The following is a 17,278-nucleotide window of genomic DNA, read 5'->3' as shown; positions in this document are numbered from 1 at the left end:
AGAGTCACACAAAATGTTAATAATAGCACCATCCTGAATGTCCCTCAATAGCTGTCCAAATTTCCTCTCCAGTAGCAGGTCAGTAGTTGTCTTGCCGACTTGTATATTGGAAGAGAAGAAACTTATCTCCAGCTGTGCTGTATCCTTGGCCTTTCGGATATGGTTTGTAGAGTACATTGTAACACTAAAAGTTGTGGTGTTTCACTTGAACATAGCAATTATTGCATTCAGCAGAGCCAGTGTTCCATAAATCAGTATGCAATCACTCAACACTTCACTTTTGCTGTGCCATCTCCCAAGACGTCGACTTTCCTCATTGATCCATTATTACGGAGAAACGAAACTCAGAAAGTAGAAGGAGTTTGACAACATTCGAGGTCTTCAAATATGTAATGCACAGAGTAGGTAAGGCGAAATAATATTCATGAATTCCACCACATCAGTTAGCAAGAAACAGAACCGTTGAAGTAAAGGATCGATCAGCAAGTGTACAGGACCAGTTTTAGTTTACATCCAGAAGTTTGAAATCTTAATCAAACTTGCAGATGGCTGCCCGTTCGTGGATCCACATTGATTAAGGGGTGATCAATAACCTTTTAACGTGTGACATGCGTGGTGGTGACGATTTTGCTTATGCGCAGACTTCCATTGATCCTTATATTTTGTAAAATATGACTTCGGTAATCAACGGACCAACCATATTGTCCGAAAATGCTCCACCTACTTCTTCCGAGCAATATAAAACTTCAACGCGCAAGCCTGCGTTCACAATAGCATACAGGGCGACTCATAACTGCTTTGACTAAGCTATGAGCTAATTTCAAGCACAACAATGAGAAATAGACCTACCCATCTAAATCACGATCGAAAGGTATAGCAATATAAATTTTCGATGGTTAGCAAAATGAGAAACTAGTCATTTTCTCGCAAAGTTAAATTCCCTGGATAATTTATGCCGCATCAGGATTAAGGCTGATACGACACTACTATTTCATAGAAGCGCTGTACATTCTCCCTATCGGGTTTTATGACTTCTGTCATGATTAGCATCAAGCTATCACGGTCAGATACTGGCTCGATGACTCTGTCAACCAAGAACGGCTAAAGTCACTTTAAATGCTAAATATCGTGTGATCGCAATGTATCTTCATCCGGGTGCATCTTCAGATTTTGCGTCGCTAAATGGTAGAAATTATATATTTTCCAGAACAGTTCTCCAAAACACGATATTTGTTAGAAGCCTGTTCAGGCAATATTTGCAATGTCCGTGCTCAAAGATTTGGCGACTTCTGGGGAGATTATTACAATGCCATGCGCAATAGGAAAAATGCAATGATCCCTATTTATAATGCAGAACGATACATATGTATGCTACATCGTGAAATTTTGAATCCCACCACTGGTATGCTCCGAAAATTTCCACTCCGTAATATCTCATAAATCAACATGGCATATTGCAAAGTAAGCAGCTATTGCGATGCTGTTGAAACCGATGATCATTGCCCAGACATTGAGAATTCTTGCTGTTTTTGCTTTTGAAATCGCCCTGTAAGGATCGACATGCTTTAATCCGTTCGCCTGCAAACCCAGAACATTATTGTTAGCACCGAAAGTAAAATAATGAGTAGCCGGATGGATGATTAATGGAACTTCGCTATCATCCAACTGACGGATAATTTGCTCTGCTGCGCTATACACTGGTCCCCGTAGCAATGTCATATTGGAGCGCAATTGTCTTTGGAATTTATTGCCATCACTGTAAAAAAGTGTAGCGTTTGGTAAATTCCAACCGAAAATGGTCTTTTGGCGATGTCTGGCTAATACGTTATATAACATATGGCTTGAATTGAAGACACGAAATTGACACCAAATCATTAGCTGTGATTATTTGGTAACAATATACCAGGGGTGGGCAAACTGCGGCTCTTTAATGATTGCACAATGCATATGTGTTTCGCCATTTTGCTAGAGAGGCTCAATCTGATTACAAATTGATGCATTCCATCACGTATTAACAAGATGCATATAGTTTTCGTGTTGTTTCTTTCCTTGTGGTTTACGCAAGACTTGTAAAATTTAGGGGAAGGTGGCACTACATCAAGGCCGGGCAACATTCGGCCCGCGGCGCGGATCCGGCCCGTGACGGCCTTTTGTCCGGCCCGCGGGCTGCTTCCCGTCTTGCATGATAATGTGGCCTGCGGCCGATCATTCTGCCGAGATCCCCCACTACTTTCTACGTAAAATTTTAGTGACTGTATGTTAATATATTCGTGTGTGCGCACTGCGCAGCGAGCGAGAGTGGAGCTTACGAGAAAGTTAGTCGAAGCGAAAAGACTAGCATTGTCAGCATTTACTATGTACTTAACCCCAATGTTGTTTGTGGTAATCATGGTGTTTGTCGACTGCAATGGTCATTTACACCAGGCCGATATTTCTTATTTTTGATTCCGTAACCGCCAACTGGTAGCACGGTACACGTCCAGGCTTTTGTGAGACCCAACTTAATAGTTATGCCGATGAGATGGCGAGGAGGATCCTAGATAAACCTCCAACATTAGGTAGCAGCTCTAGAGTCGGACTCTAACCCACAACACATTAAATTTTGTAGCTGTGGATTATACCACTGCACTATCTCGCTACATACTCAACCCTAATAAATTGATGTCTTGGTAAAGTTGGGGTACTGGGCTTATAGAAAAACTTAATATCTTAACTAAGGATTGCAACTTGTGTTGATTGATCAGAGAGAAGGTGACATAGCGGTGCATGCATGACAGTGGTTCTCAAGCTGGGAGGGGGGGGGGGGGGGGCCGTTAAAGCATCTGACTGAAGGGGCCGCGTTGTCTCGTTTGATACTCTAGCAATAATCAGCTAACATATATAAGCTCCAATCCACTCTAGTATCTTACCCCCATCACCTTCAGATATTGGGGGATGCTTTCTCCTTGTCCATCGCAGACTACACCAAGGTTTTCCGGGATATTATTGAGATATTTTAGCTTTTTTGAATGACTGCTATCCGACATAAACATATGGCAGTGGCACATGTGTGCCAGGGTTACATGTGCATTCTTATTGTCTGACCACTAAAAAAACACAATATTTTAAAGCTGACACATATGATTCAATCCCAATCGTGCATGTGATATTGCAACAATTCAATGTTTCTGAATTAGTCACGAAGACTAACTAAGTGTCCAATTATTACTGCACCTAAGACGTTGCCATTTTGGGGAATGTCACACTTTGGGATGCTAAAAGTTCCGAATATTTCTCTTCCAAGTCCCAAAGCCTATGTCAGATCATTTACCTTGTGCTGATGGAATACTCTACGTTCTGAATCATCTTCGATTTCAAAATGTTCATCATCACCCCTGCGATCCCCAAGATCTTAATCTTTATTCAAATTATAGAGCTTCTAGGAGTTTCAAGTTGCACTGGATAAGCTGAATGGGGCATTGAAGCTATAGCTGATAGTAAATGTTATGTTTATTTTTCTTGCCGTATCCTGCAGTTTGCATCAAATACGTGTCTGAAATATCCTCGGATGATATCATCCTCTGACCAAAAATGAGTGAAAGCATCGGCCTAGATCAGCGGTTCTCAACCGGGGGTCCGCGAAGCATTTTCAGGGGGTCCGCGAAGCCTCAAATTAGTTGACAACCTAATTTGTATTCTTTCAAATTCGGAAAATCACGAGGCAGTTTCGCTTCATTACTGGTAAAACACCAGAGCTCACATCAACAGAATGGCCGTCTGAGATAAGATATCCTACTGTGCAGACTCATTTTAATTGGTATATTGCAAACAGCCTACTGATACAAACATTTTGCTGTTTAGAGATGTTTTGTTCGGGATTGTGGAAAAAAAGTTGGATGACTAAGGTGAATCACGGGACTTCGAAATGTTTACAAAAATCCATTTTCTCCTATGATATACACAAACACAACCAATTTTCCATAATAACTTCAAGATAAGCTGCTAGATAGAATGACCAGGCTGGATGTCATATGTTCATTAAAAAAATTGGTTGTCCATTTTGGTGCCATATTTGTTGCGATCATAACCAAATGTGTCGCCGGAAGCGTTACTCGTTATCGTTACATTCGCCACCACCTATATTTGTGGAAATTGATTTTCGGCACTCGTTCATATCCAATCCAAATCGAAGTCGTGGATGGATTTTCAAGACACGACCACGTATTTCAAGAAATGCAGTAGCTGAATTCGCTTTGAATTAATAGAAGAGTGAACCCAATTTCTACATGAATATTATGATATAATTTTCAAGAATAGTCATTTAGTGGCTGTTTATCATTAAGCCTACAGTTATCACTTGCACAAGACATATGACGATTGTAGGATAATTGAGTTAAATTTGACAAGAAAATTCGTGGGGGTCCGCGGGGTCCATGACGGTCCGTAAGGGGTCCGCGAAGACGAAAAGGTTGAGAACCACTGGCCTAGATCGATACCAGTACCCTTTTTCCTAATAATTCAATTGACCCCCTGGTTATATAACTTATTATACGATAAAAGTGTGGATTTCTGTATGGTATGGAAAATTAATATGGCTAGATCCGTGAAAATTTGCACATTTTGGGCATATGGCGTAGAGCAAAAACTTGAGGTGATAGAAGAAAACCAGAGGCAATTTTGGAATCAACATACCAAAATTAGCCTATAAATCAAGTACAAAAACAAAGTCAAAAAATGTTTCGTATAAAATTGTTGCCCAGTATTATTAACTTGACACGTAGGCCTACTTCTTGAAATCGAAAGTGCCCAATATCCTGTTTCATACTAATTTTGCGATCACTGTTGGAGGTCTTCAATATATATCCTTTAACCCCTCGGTTCTTGATTCTCACGCCTCCCGCAGTCCCGCTCATGGAAATCACTTAGCCGATTTCATCGTCGATTTCACATCGATTAACGAGTTCATTAAAAAGCGCACTTTTTGTATTACCAAATAGCTCAGGGACTCTCGTTTAACTACTGACGACGTTCAGTTTGTATTATGGTGTAAACATGTCAACGGTGATAACGCTACGCTGCGCCAAACAATACTGATAGGTAAGAGTTCAACTGAACCAGGGGTGTCAAACATACGGCCCGCCAGACGATTTATCCGGCCCGCGAAGCCATTCTGAGTAGGAGGGAAGATGCTATATCCAGCTCATTTATAACAAATTTTGAATTTTTTACTAGGAGATACTTTATTCAAACAATGCCCCTTAACAGCAAATGTGGAGCATGTTAATATGCAACATATATCCATCCGTTCCGACAATGGTATTGTAGTCTCACCGTACTTACCATTAGAAACAAGTCGGTGACATTGACACTCAATTCCAAGCAGGCAAAAATTGCACAATTAATTTCTAGTTTTATGGAAGATATTACCGAAGAGTAGGCCTGGGCTAGTTATTCGCAGAGGTGAAGACGCCAGTGCAAAACCGTTATATGCAGGTTAAATGATGAATATTATAGTTACACAAAATATATTTCAAATATCCGTGATCTAAGCGCTGTATCATTTCTGACTGAAAAGTCCCCGGCCTCCAGAGAAACCCGTATCCCGATTGCGTGGTAGCCTGATGAACCAAATTCCAACGTCCGGGTTTACGGTTGATATATCTTGTAATCTTTATAACGCATACGCATGAAGCTAACGGCAGGAGCATTGAATTATGCCAACTTATATTGCCGTTAGATCCAATCATCGTATCTTGCCAATTCCAATATTTGCCACCAATGGTGTTGCTATAATAAAATTGCTATGGTTCATATAATGAAATTCTTGATAATAAATTATTCAAGTGAAAAACAAGGTCATGGATTTCGAGGTAACATTATGGAATCATTTGACTGGTCCGGCCCGCAAACTGTCTAAAGGTTTGAATCCGGCTCGCGACGCTAGTTGAGTTTGACACCCCTGGATTAAACAAATTTCTAGCTATTGTCGGTCTTGTTACCTAAATACCTAAAAAACATATTCTGGCTACTTTTTTTTGTAACTCGTCCCCTGCATCCGTGAGCACATTGAGCTGGAAGAATAGCAGCTGAAAATAGGGGATTCCCCTAAAATCTGAGTGCCACGATTTTACCTAGCCTAGTTAAAGTGACATATAACATGGATTTATGCAGCTGTTGCGGTTTGGAATGCTACAAAACCCCACTATATAAGGCATTCCTAGTTCAGGATATCATTTCCATGTCCCACACTGCCTTAGAACTGCTCAAAACTACCTAAAACTGATAGTCATTTTGTTGGATCACACCCCTCAAACCTGTGCAAGAATACAACTGTAAATGTAACATCCACTCACAGCCACATAATAAACATCACAGGAAACGAAAAAATAAGGCAAAGAAAGAGATCAACTTGGCAAAATATTACATAAATCAGGTGGATGAAATGGTTGATTTCGAGAAATCTGCATATCTCTCTTCCGGTGATCTTCCACAGCTTGTAGGAGCTAGGAGGCTCGCTCGCTGTTTTTTGTCATCCGTTATGAACGCAGCATAGTCGGTATTCAATTTTACCATACGCTCTGCTGCATCATTAAAGTGCTACTGGAAAAGCACAGGCTGATGCATCATTTGAACTGCTGGAACTTTGGAATTTAACAAAATCTGTTAGAGATCTTGTGTTTGACACAACATCCTCAAACACTGGTAAAAACAAAGGTGCGGTTCCGTTACTTGAAGAATTGATTAACAGGAAAGTTTTCTACAATGCCTGTCGCCATCATATTTATATGAACTGATCATTCGAGAGGTATGGAAGTGTTTGTTTGGATCGACAACCACAGGCCCTGGAAACACGGATTTTAATACCTTCAAGAAGAAGTGGAAACATATTGATAAATCAAGAAGCTATAAAACGCTGAAGTTTATTGAAGGCAGCTGGTTGGCGATGAAAGCTGATGAAGCAGAGCAAGAAATAATTCCACTGATGAAACTCAATGATGCAAAGCAGAAAGAAGTCTTGATAAGAGATGACTACAGAGAATGTGCAACAGGCACCTTGGCGATTTTGGATGACAAATATGTTGATCATCGTTTTCGCAAGCCTGGTGCTACTCATAGCGCTAGATGGATGAGTCAAGTCCTGTACTGTCAAAAAATGTTCATGTGGAGTGAGCAAATGGACTATTCTGAAGAGTTCATTGAAAAGTTGGAACGAATCAATACATTCATTGCTTTGTTTTATGTCCCAGCTTGGTTTAAAACTGGTATTGCATGTGATGCACCTTGGAATGATCTCAAATTCCTTCATGACATGAAAAACTTTTCATTATACGATCTCACTGTTGCTGATGTTGCATACAAGAAATTGCGAAAACATCATTGGTATCTAACTGAGGAAATGCTGGTATTTACCACGTTCTCGGCTAATCCAGAGATTCCTGACAAACTGAAGGAAGCGATGGCTGCTAAATAGCTGAAAATGCCAATCCCTGAAAAATTTCGCAGAGGTAGCCCATGCCTCTCAGTCTGATCTCTGACTCTGTCTCTGAGTCAATGAGTATGGTCGATTTGATTGGGCCAGAATCGTGGTTTCTATTTGATGCTATACATGTGGAACATGATTGGTTGAGTCTTCCAGTTTCGGAATGGCATACTGATCCGGATTTCGTGACTGCTCAAGAATTTGTGAATAGTGTTGAAGTAGTTAATGATGCAGCAGAGCGTATGGTCAAATTGAATACCGACTATGCTGCGTTCATAACGGATGACAAAAAACAGCGAGCGAGCCTCCTACAAGCTGTGGAAGATCACCGGAACAGATATGCAGATTTCTCGAAATCAACCATTTCATCCACCTGATTTATGTAATATTTTGCCAAGTTGATCTCTTTCTTTGCCTTATTTTTTCGTTTCCTGTGATGTTTATTATGTGGCTGTGAGTGGATGTTACATTTACAGTTGTATTCTTGCACATGGGGATCCAGGAAATTGATGAACAGTGCCGGGTAGGTTTGAGGGGTGTAGGATATGTGATCCAACAAAATGACTATCAGTTTTAGGTAGTTTTGAGCAGTTCTAAGGCAGTGTGGGACATGGAAATGATATCCTGAACTAGGAATGCCTTATATAGTGGGGTTTTGTAGCATTCCAAACCGCAACAGCTGCATAAATCCATGTTGTATGTCACTTTAACTAGGCTAGGTAAAATCGTGGCACTCATATTTTAGGGGAATCCCCTATTTTCAGCTGCTATTCTTCCAGCTCAATGTGCTCACGGATGCAGGGGACGAGTTACAAAAAAAAGTAGCCAGAATATGTTTTTTAGGTATAAGGCATGGGAATCGGACTGAAAACCTGGACTTTTTGAAAGTCGGTCAATTCTGAACAACCCTAGCGTATATGTACCTCGCTGGAATAAATCATTGCAGGTATACCCAGACAGAAGCAGCAGAAGAATGTGGTGAAGATTGATAATTTCATTTCATTCGGCACATATAATGCAGAAGTAATCTGCAAAAAGGAAAACACTGCGTGAATATAAATACATGCATTTGGGTTGTCCAAAATTTGAAAAAGTAGAAAAATTTGCGTTGCAATGTCTAATTCCGTAGATTTTTGAATAAAATCACCAATAAGTCTGTCAGAAATGCACACGAAAATTGATAAGATTTCGCGCAAAGCGTTTGAAAGTAGATGACGAATTGTTGGCGGGCTACCGATTGATTGACATATCGGCTATGCTTCAATGATCACGAAGGTGGCAGCCTGCTGCCTGAGCAGGTGCTTCTGTTTGTTCGAAGTGTCTGCTGACGGCATTTATTCCATAAGCCCATTGCAGGTTGGTTGGGATATAGTGACTTAAGATTAATTTGGAACTAATTGAGATACGTTTCAACAGTTTCTTCACAAAACCTTGAAAGCATTGCAAGTATATGGTGCGAAGGAAGCCGCAGTATCCAACATACCTTGTGTTCATCGTATGAAAGCAAAATAACTCGGATAAATACTGCAAAGATGCTTATGCAAGTGGCGAGAGAATTTCTCGCTTCAGAAGGGCTCAATCATCACTGAACAGTGAACAGATTTATTGTCTGGGCACTGGGCAGCCCACGTAACATTTTCTAAGCATAAGGATTGTATTCCGCATCCATCTTGCATGGTGTGCCGCACAAGTTTAAGGATTTAATATCTTTACATATACCCGTGAAAAGCCGTAGCACCGATGTCATCGGTAGTATTTACGACCAGGTAATGCTCGAATTCCTATTTAGTCCTACAAGGACACAATCATTCGCCGTTTGCACTCTTCCCTGCCGTCCATTATAAATAGCTCTGATCATAACAGAAACTTCTCTTACAACTAAAACATTCAATTACCAGGTGTCAAATTTTACTAATGAATCCCCAACCGACAATACGCTTACGGAATCACTGCCGGTAACAGACTTTTTGAGCAGATAGAAGTACGTGTTCAGTAGGGTTGTTCAGATTTGAAAACTTGTCAGGAAACTTCGATGCTCGTGATCTAAATGATGGTTTAGTACATAAAAACATTTTAAGAGCAATTTTGGCCGTATTCATGGTGATCTTCTATCCTCGAAAAGCCCTCAAAGATCCACGGGGCAATTCTCCTTACTACTTGATCTGTAGTGCTGACCATGTCATCGATTTGTAGCTTTTGTAACGTTATCAGTTGAAAACGGCAAGTCGCCGACGTAGTGATCAGTGAAGCATAGCCGATTAGCTAATCAACAACCGTAATTTCGTGCTTTCTATTTTCTCGTCGTTCTATGGTCGCTCATCCCCCACTTGTCGGCAGCCATCTGTTACACATTTTACGCGAAATCCTAAGGTCTTTTCAGTGAGATTTTTGCAGGCCATAGTTTTTGTTTATATTCAATGAAATGAGACATTACAGTGCAGCATTTTTGAAATTTGTCGAAATTTGAACAACCCTCATATGCAGTAACTATCGGTACCAAGGCTCGCTGAAGCCTGATTTCGCTGTTTTATTTGTCAACTCTACTATCGATAACCATAATTAGCATACATATTATTGCTGAAAAGTACTTTTTTAAGATAAATTACTTGGCTTTCCAAATGGTGTGGAATATTGTTCATTGTGTAATCTCATCTCATCCTACTCGTATTGGTCGTGGCTTTCTTAACCTGGGGTAAGGAACCTCTGAGGGTCCGCTAATACGAATTGGGGGGGACTGAAAGACAAACTATATTTATTTCGTCAAATAACATGTTTTCATTTGAACTCTTACCAACACACAAATGTCATACTACTTTCTTACTAGTTTATAACACGAAATACAAATATATCCACTACAGAAACCCTATGGGCTACAGCGCTCTAAGAGGTTCAGTTTATCTTCTGTATTACTGCCATCGTTATCTCAATAATTATGAGGTATGCTAGTATATTCGACTTCAGTAAATTACTTGGAATGCAACCCAGCTACATTGGCAGTTCTAGAATCAGAATTTGTTGCTTCCAAGTTTCGACACAACACTCGTATTGGCAAGTAAGTAAGTTTGAATAGATATGTATATTGCACATGGATTGAATATGCGAATCCTTGGTGTCGAAATCGTTGTGCATTTCACGGTCAATATTATCAAAATTATTCAGATACAACATTACTTTGATCGAGGTGTTTTTTCTCAAAACAACCGATTATTCTTTCGCGTGGATTCCTGAAAAACTTATGTCCCCAGGCACTCCCGAGGTTAGATCACTGAAATACAGTTCGGAAAGAAAACTAATTCCATCGTATATCGTGTTGCTTGATTGCAATATTCGTCATCTTATAAAACGGATATTTTGTTGCGATGAGTAGGCCTACTCATGTCGAAATAGTACTATGTCAACAAATGGTGAGTCATTACAAGAATTAAATCTATACTTGTCTCACCTGCACTGCTCCGTAACCGTGGTACGTTTTCCGCTGATACATCAACGGGTAAGCTTCAGGCCTGTGAGCTGGATTCTAAACAGAATCGGGCCACTATGATTTTATTCATCGGCGTAAAATAAATGAAAACCAGAAAGCATCCCAACGAAAATCGACGGTGCGAAGAACACGCTACATCTGTATAATTTTCAACCCTCAGGCACGTCAACTTTCCGGCCCAATATAAATATATTTTATCCTCAATTGCAAAATGTAAGAGATTAAAGTCTTGTCCATTAAAAAAATAAAAAACATCAAGTTTGAAACTGATTGAGAAACTTATAACATAGTTTGGAACACTGCCAGATGTACATAGAGTTCGTGGCTTCTTTTCGACTCATATTACGTCACAATGCTGCAATTATTGTACCAGACTTTTTAAAAGGAGCCTACATCTCGTTTACCGCCAGTAAAATGTATGAGCTGAGAATACTGGACACTGGGTGTCCAAAACGGACCCAGTGTGCACAGTCCGATTTGACTTCTGAAATTGACCACATGAGGTGAGGTGGAATGCGCTCTTTTTGCGGCTGTGTGCGAATAATTATATAATGATGTGGCATAGTCCTTAGATATATACATTGAATTTTATTTAAAAAAAGATAGGAAATGCTTCATGACTTTGTTTCGTGTACCCCCGTGATTACAATTTCTATCAACTCAAGACCTATTCTATATATCAAATGATTCATTCACTGCCGTTCCTTATTTAAGAAGTAAATATTGTTAATATACGATTGAGAGATATATCATACTTGATGTATAACTGATTGGTGAATGGTCGGTTGTCGTAGACTACCAGTCAATTCAAGAATATCATTTCTTTGGCGTCACTTCAATTGCAGATAGCGTTGACAAGTAGACAGACAGTGTAAGAAGCATTTAGCATGACGTATATTGCGGATTAACATGGCTGCAGATATGAACCACTCAATCTCTCATTCCTTCAGGGTCGATTTCTTCATTACTTTTCCATTTGTTGAAACTTTTTTGGCGGGATTAAACAATATCTTTGGGACATTTGGTTACAATTTAGGACGTAGTCCTGTTGTATGCGCGGGTGAGGTGAATGGCATGTGTCTCGTGTCGAAGACTTTAGTTTTCGCGCCTAATTCAAGTATAGGCTCAAGCACGAATCTCTCTGGCTGTGACCGGAATCGAGCCTCGAAAACACGACCCTTCCAACACAGCTTGGAATATATTGACATTCTTACTTCGCGATATAGTTTTAGCTGAGCAATTAGAGCGGTTTCATTTGGTTTGTGTCATTTAGGATATCTTTAGAATATGACACTTAAAAATGAAACAAAATTTACCTTTTTTTTAACAGGAAATACTCTTGCATTCTTGATTCTACTCGCATCGTGTGGAACAATCAACTTCGCGATCTGTCGTCAAGAAAGTGTTGTAAAGAGTAACGTAAACAAATCTTGCTGTTTGTGGCATTCATGGTACTTTTCTCTTTTCATGATTACGTATCAGCCGGCTTGTAACGCAAACCAGCAACGTCACCAAGCCTCTTTAAATTTGTGCAAGAGGATAACATGTTATGTGAGATGATGTGTCAACAACGAAATGGGTAGGGATGTTAATAACACCTAAGGGGCGAACAAAATGTTTTATGAGAGTTTTTTCGTGAGCGTGAACGTGAATACGAACACATAACGTGATGCACGTGATGTCACAAAGCTAATTCCAACACAAATCCGTGTTCCCCTTTCGGTCTACACCAGGGGTCCTCAACTGATCTGGGCATCTAGAGCCACATTTTGAATATGATAGACGCCACGCGTCGCAAGATTGAAATATCGACACCTAATATTCTGTAAATACTTAGAATTTTAGCAAAGCTGAAAGGCGCTAAATCGATATACCGGGCTGTTAACTAACATGCGTGGTGGACATTGTTAAAAGAAATCAGCTTTTTAAAAATAATGCAACTCCAACAAATATGAGGTATGAATATAGAATAAATGTTATTATGTATTAGAACCAGCACATGACACCAGGCAGCACTTTGCATCGACTGGATCTAAATCTGAAAGGTCGTTGATTTGATATTATGAGGATCGATTGGAAATGCTCTCACAGTCGCGAGCGTAGGGTCGTACGGCGGATCCATCATTTGCAATTATAAGGCTTCATTCTGATTTGGAAAAACGTTGCGTTGACTAATCCATTTGATTTGGATGGCATTTTCTGAGTCGTAAGTCAGAGTATCGGCCTGTCCTAGACCCTGCTGCTATCTCGTTGTCGATTGGAAGGCCAAACCTTCCTTGCGTATATGTCACTGACACACGGTGTAGGCTACCTCAGAACAGTCACACTTCGACTACTGATCGCGCCTACTTTTTGCAGTCGACAACGGCCAAGATAGGCGTGTAACCACAAACCATATGAGTCGGGTATTTGTCTTGACCTTTGCTGAAGACTGACGCAGATAACCGATGGAGCTCCTTTGGACCCTGGTCATGAACCAACTGTGTAGATTCATTAGGTTCGAACCATCCATTCCAAGAAACATCCAGGGTAGTACATTTAATTTGTACATAAAATATGCTTGCCTGAGGCCGTGATGCTGTATTTGCAGTGTCATGGTCATATTGTTGAGGCGTCGACTGGTAATGTCGTTGAGGGGCCGACTGGGGTTGTACAGATGGAGATTGCCCTAGAAAATGGTATGGTTACAAGATTGCGCTTGTCAGGGGTGGTGAACCGTACAATGTGACTGAAAAATATTTGCACGCTTCTCCACCATTGGATACTATCGTGAACGTCACTATTGTGAATTTAACGTGATGGAAAATGCGGCCGGGGCCTGATCAAGAGTTGTCACTTCCTTGTCTTGTTTTATGGAATTAAGAATATGGTAATATACATTGCAATGAATTGGATCCTAAACTGAGATTTTATTACTTTATCCTTGTTTCGTCGATGACCGCAGTAGCCTACACCTTCCCAGTTTCTAGGATATTTGGCACCTTGCAACAGCCACGGGGATATCAATTCGACGATAGGACGTTATAGGACCTATCCGAAGTCAGCGAGCATCTATCGCTTTTATTCTAAATTAGTTCCACTGATTCACCTCTCTGCGAGTCGTGCTGTGTTCGCGAAGCAATCAAAAATATACTTTTATAGAGTAGTAAATACGATTTATGACGAAATTTCTTGTCGCACACTTAAGGAATCTCAAAAATAGATTTACGCCATTCATAATCATGTAGTTACTATGATTATGTCTACCCTTCTCCGAGTTCATCATTACATACAGCAATCACTTGCGGACTCAAAGTTGCGATTTGTTTTGTCTAGTATGCATCGTATCATCAAATTCATTGCCCTCGGCGTACAAGGTCGGAAACAGCAATAAGCAGTAAGCAACACTCTCCACTCCAGATTTCATATTTATAATATCATTGATTATTCGAATTTCGTCTTAGGCTTTCGTCATGATGGTGTGCACTGCTTATTGCTGAATTTTATTTGCTGTTTAAATCGACTGTAGAGCCCCGGACGTCTGCCAGGCTCGCTTTGTCACCGAAAACAAATATGACAATAGTTGAAGTAGTTAGAATAGCGAACCAGAACCACCTGTTCTACCAATATCGACATCAGTGGATACATTCGCTCTCATACCAAATTGATTTGGACCCTTGTGCGTTGGCTGCAATGGTGCGCATACACATTGCTCATTCCAATGGGCCTGCTTCATCGCTTCTGAAGATTTTGATTCTGATTCCATAATTCTGCCTCGTTATTCTCTATATTAAACAGGTATGTATGCGCTTGGATATAAAGGAACTCCGGAAGAGAGGCTACGTACGGTAACTGGAATATCCGACTCTCTAGTCGCAATACGTAAATACAATTTAATATGCTTTCTGGTACATCCGCACAGCAGTAGACGTATGTCTCAAGTGCCGTCTGTTGCTGCTATGCGATGACTCGCAGAAATCGAGAAAAATGTGAATGTCTCGTTTTCCCGACTTCGCATTCGAATATGAAAAAAATCAATGAACTGGTATTGAATTTGACGTGTGACCAGAGGTGGTCAGTAACGAAGTACCTCTACTTTTTCGAAGTACTCAAGTAGTTTTCCTCTACTTCTGGTACTTACTCAAGTAGATCTGATTTTCGCTACTTCTACTTCTACTTCTTAATATTTGGTGATCTACTTACTTACTTTTCGCTATTTTCAGTTTGTCAAGTAGAAGTAGTTCAATCTTCCAATCAGGAAGATAGCCTGATTAATTTCGGAGCTTTTTTTCATGGAGTATTAACATTTAATGTTCATAAAAGTTTAGTAAAGCACAGAATTTTCGTCGCGCTTCGCGCGCAGTGGATACGGAGTGACCAGTATGATTTCACGAAAGTATCGGTGAATATAATTTAGGTGGAAGGTTGGCGTGGTTCCATTCACACCACATTGTCGCCCTTCGCCCATATGAAATAATTAATCAAAGTATATATGGCTCATCATAACGTTTGAAACTGATGTTTCGCAATCTAGCATTTTCTTGTCATGTCGTAATCTAGCATATATGTCCATGGTGTGTCCTAATCTGGAAGAGTGGACTTTGACTTTCTTTTTTAGTTTTAGAGCTGTTTTAGCAAACCACCTTTGAAACTTTCTGGACTAAAAACATGAAATACATAATCTGCTTTTAGAAGTAGTATTTATATTTCACTTTCAATTCCTAGTATCATATACTTTGAGTTATAATTAATATCAGTTCTTTTGTCCGGATAACATACATGTTGAAGTATAAAAGCAAGTGCAAAAATGCCTTGAATTTCTGGAAATAAAGCTACACAATATGGCATTTTTACGGTCCACCATATTTTTTATTAACGTTTACTAATAGCGCAGAGTATTTACCCCGTATCCTATACCACTTCTCCGTATTGCTCTTCGACTAATTTTCGGGCCTTATAATATGGGGATGGCGCTATACCATGCTATTTTCTAATACGTGATGTTCCAGAAAACAGAGGATTAGTATCGCGTTTCCTTATCCATACTATCATTTCATCCCATGATGCGGACGAATGCTTATGCTATCGAAAATTGGATACCTGCGGGTATGCATCAATATGAATCAAGCTCGTCACCTATCACATAGCTCAATTTGCACCTTTTTATAATCAATCCAATAAGAATCGTTTTCACAACTACTTACTTACTTAAGTACTTTTAAAGTCGGTAAATTCTACTTCTACTCCAAGTAGTTTTAGGTTGCTTATGAAAGAAGTACTTCTACTTGTACTTGAGTAGATTTTTTCGTCGCTACTTCTACTTCTACTTGAGTAGCTTTCTTGACTACTTTGACCACCTCTGCGTGTGACCTATATCAGTGCTCTTCAACTTTTTAGTCGTGGTACACCCTTTTAACATTTACTCGAAACTCGTACACCACACAACAAATAGCTCCCTGATTTCGTATAGTAAGCCTAATCCCGGGGAGTTCAACCTCCAGTGTTTCGATTTCATATATAGCATGCGGTCGCATTCCGGCGGAGAGTCGTCGTAGCCAATCCGGCCGTCATATACTCTTGTTAAATTGGCTACTGGGAATTTTGCACTGCGGAGAGCGCTTGTGCTGTCCTGTCCCATCACACATTTCTTGAGATATATCTTGCGTAAAAAGTTTTAATTGTAGCAGCAGAACATCCCTGGAGGCGTACTATCTCTGCACCAAAATCGCAAGTATTTTCAGGGAAAACTATCTGGATTCACACCCTTGTCGCGCGGGGCGCGAAAAATATCTACGTCCAGAAAATTTATTTCGTCGATAATATTGGTTGTTTCATATATTACAGCCCATCATTGATCCATTTTTAGCCCACGTGATCTGATTAAACGATAGTGCCGATGGTCTTCGAAATCTTTGGGAAAAAAATACTGATGATGCAGCTTTCGGTTTCTATTACCCACTTTGTTACATGCTGTTAGTCTTTGACCTCCTGTCAGAATTGTAGGCATAGTCGAAATATACATTGGAATCGGCCAAACGCACGAGAAAAATATTCATTCGTGAGACGCTCACGATTCCGACTTGGTATTTCTTTATGGGGTGCATCATTTTCTGCTGATGGCATTTGTACGGTGGGACTCAGATTACACTATTATTCAAGAAACGACGAATCCAAGTCACCCTAAATCGTGCAAAGCGCGTGTAAAATTTTCGAATTTGTAATCTCTCGACGAATTGGGAACCAATCCGTTAATTCAAATTGCATATTGACAGTCGCCAACACACGCCGCCTAATTATTGTTGAACGGCTGCATGCGACCGTAACTCTGCAGGTTGGCCACCTCCGCCATGATGAAATTA

General features: G+C 40.1%; 2 protein-coding genes across 2 annotated transcripts in view; both read right to left on the bottom strand.

Moving 5' to 3' along the window:
* The window catches only part of LOC145453247 (uncharacterized), a 71,354-nt gene that overhangs the window by 24,792 nt on the left and 29,284 nt on the right, over positions 1–17,278 (bottom strand). The gene's annotated exons all lie outside the window — the stretch shown is intronic.
* LOC145454240 (interferon-induced transmembrane protein 1-like) lies at positions 1,180–12,399 on the bottom strand. The gene is made up of 4 exons (XM_080332239.1): positions 12,257–12,399; positions 10,902–10,976; positions 8,383–8,487; positions 1,180–1,578 (listed from the first exon to the last, which is right to left on the bottom strand). The coding sequence occupies exons 2-4, from the start codon at positions 10,941–10,943 to the stop codon at positions 1,435–1,437; spliced, it is 291 nt and encodes a 96-aa protein (XP_080188365.1). The 5' UTR covers positions 10,944–10,976; positions 12,257–12,399; the 3' UTR covers positions 1,180–1,434.

Source organism: Botryllus schlosseri, chromosome 13 (assembly GCF_051294905.1).
Source record: "Botryllus schlosseri isolate E-star chromosome 13, Bs_hap1, whole genome shotgun sequence".
Lineage (NCBI taxonomy): Eukaryota > Metazoa > Chordata > Ascidiacea > Stolidobranchia > Styelidae > Botryllus > Botryllus schlosseri.
Note: the sequence above shows the minus strand (reverse complement) of the source record. Positions and strands in the feature narration are given on the sequence as shown.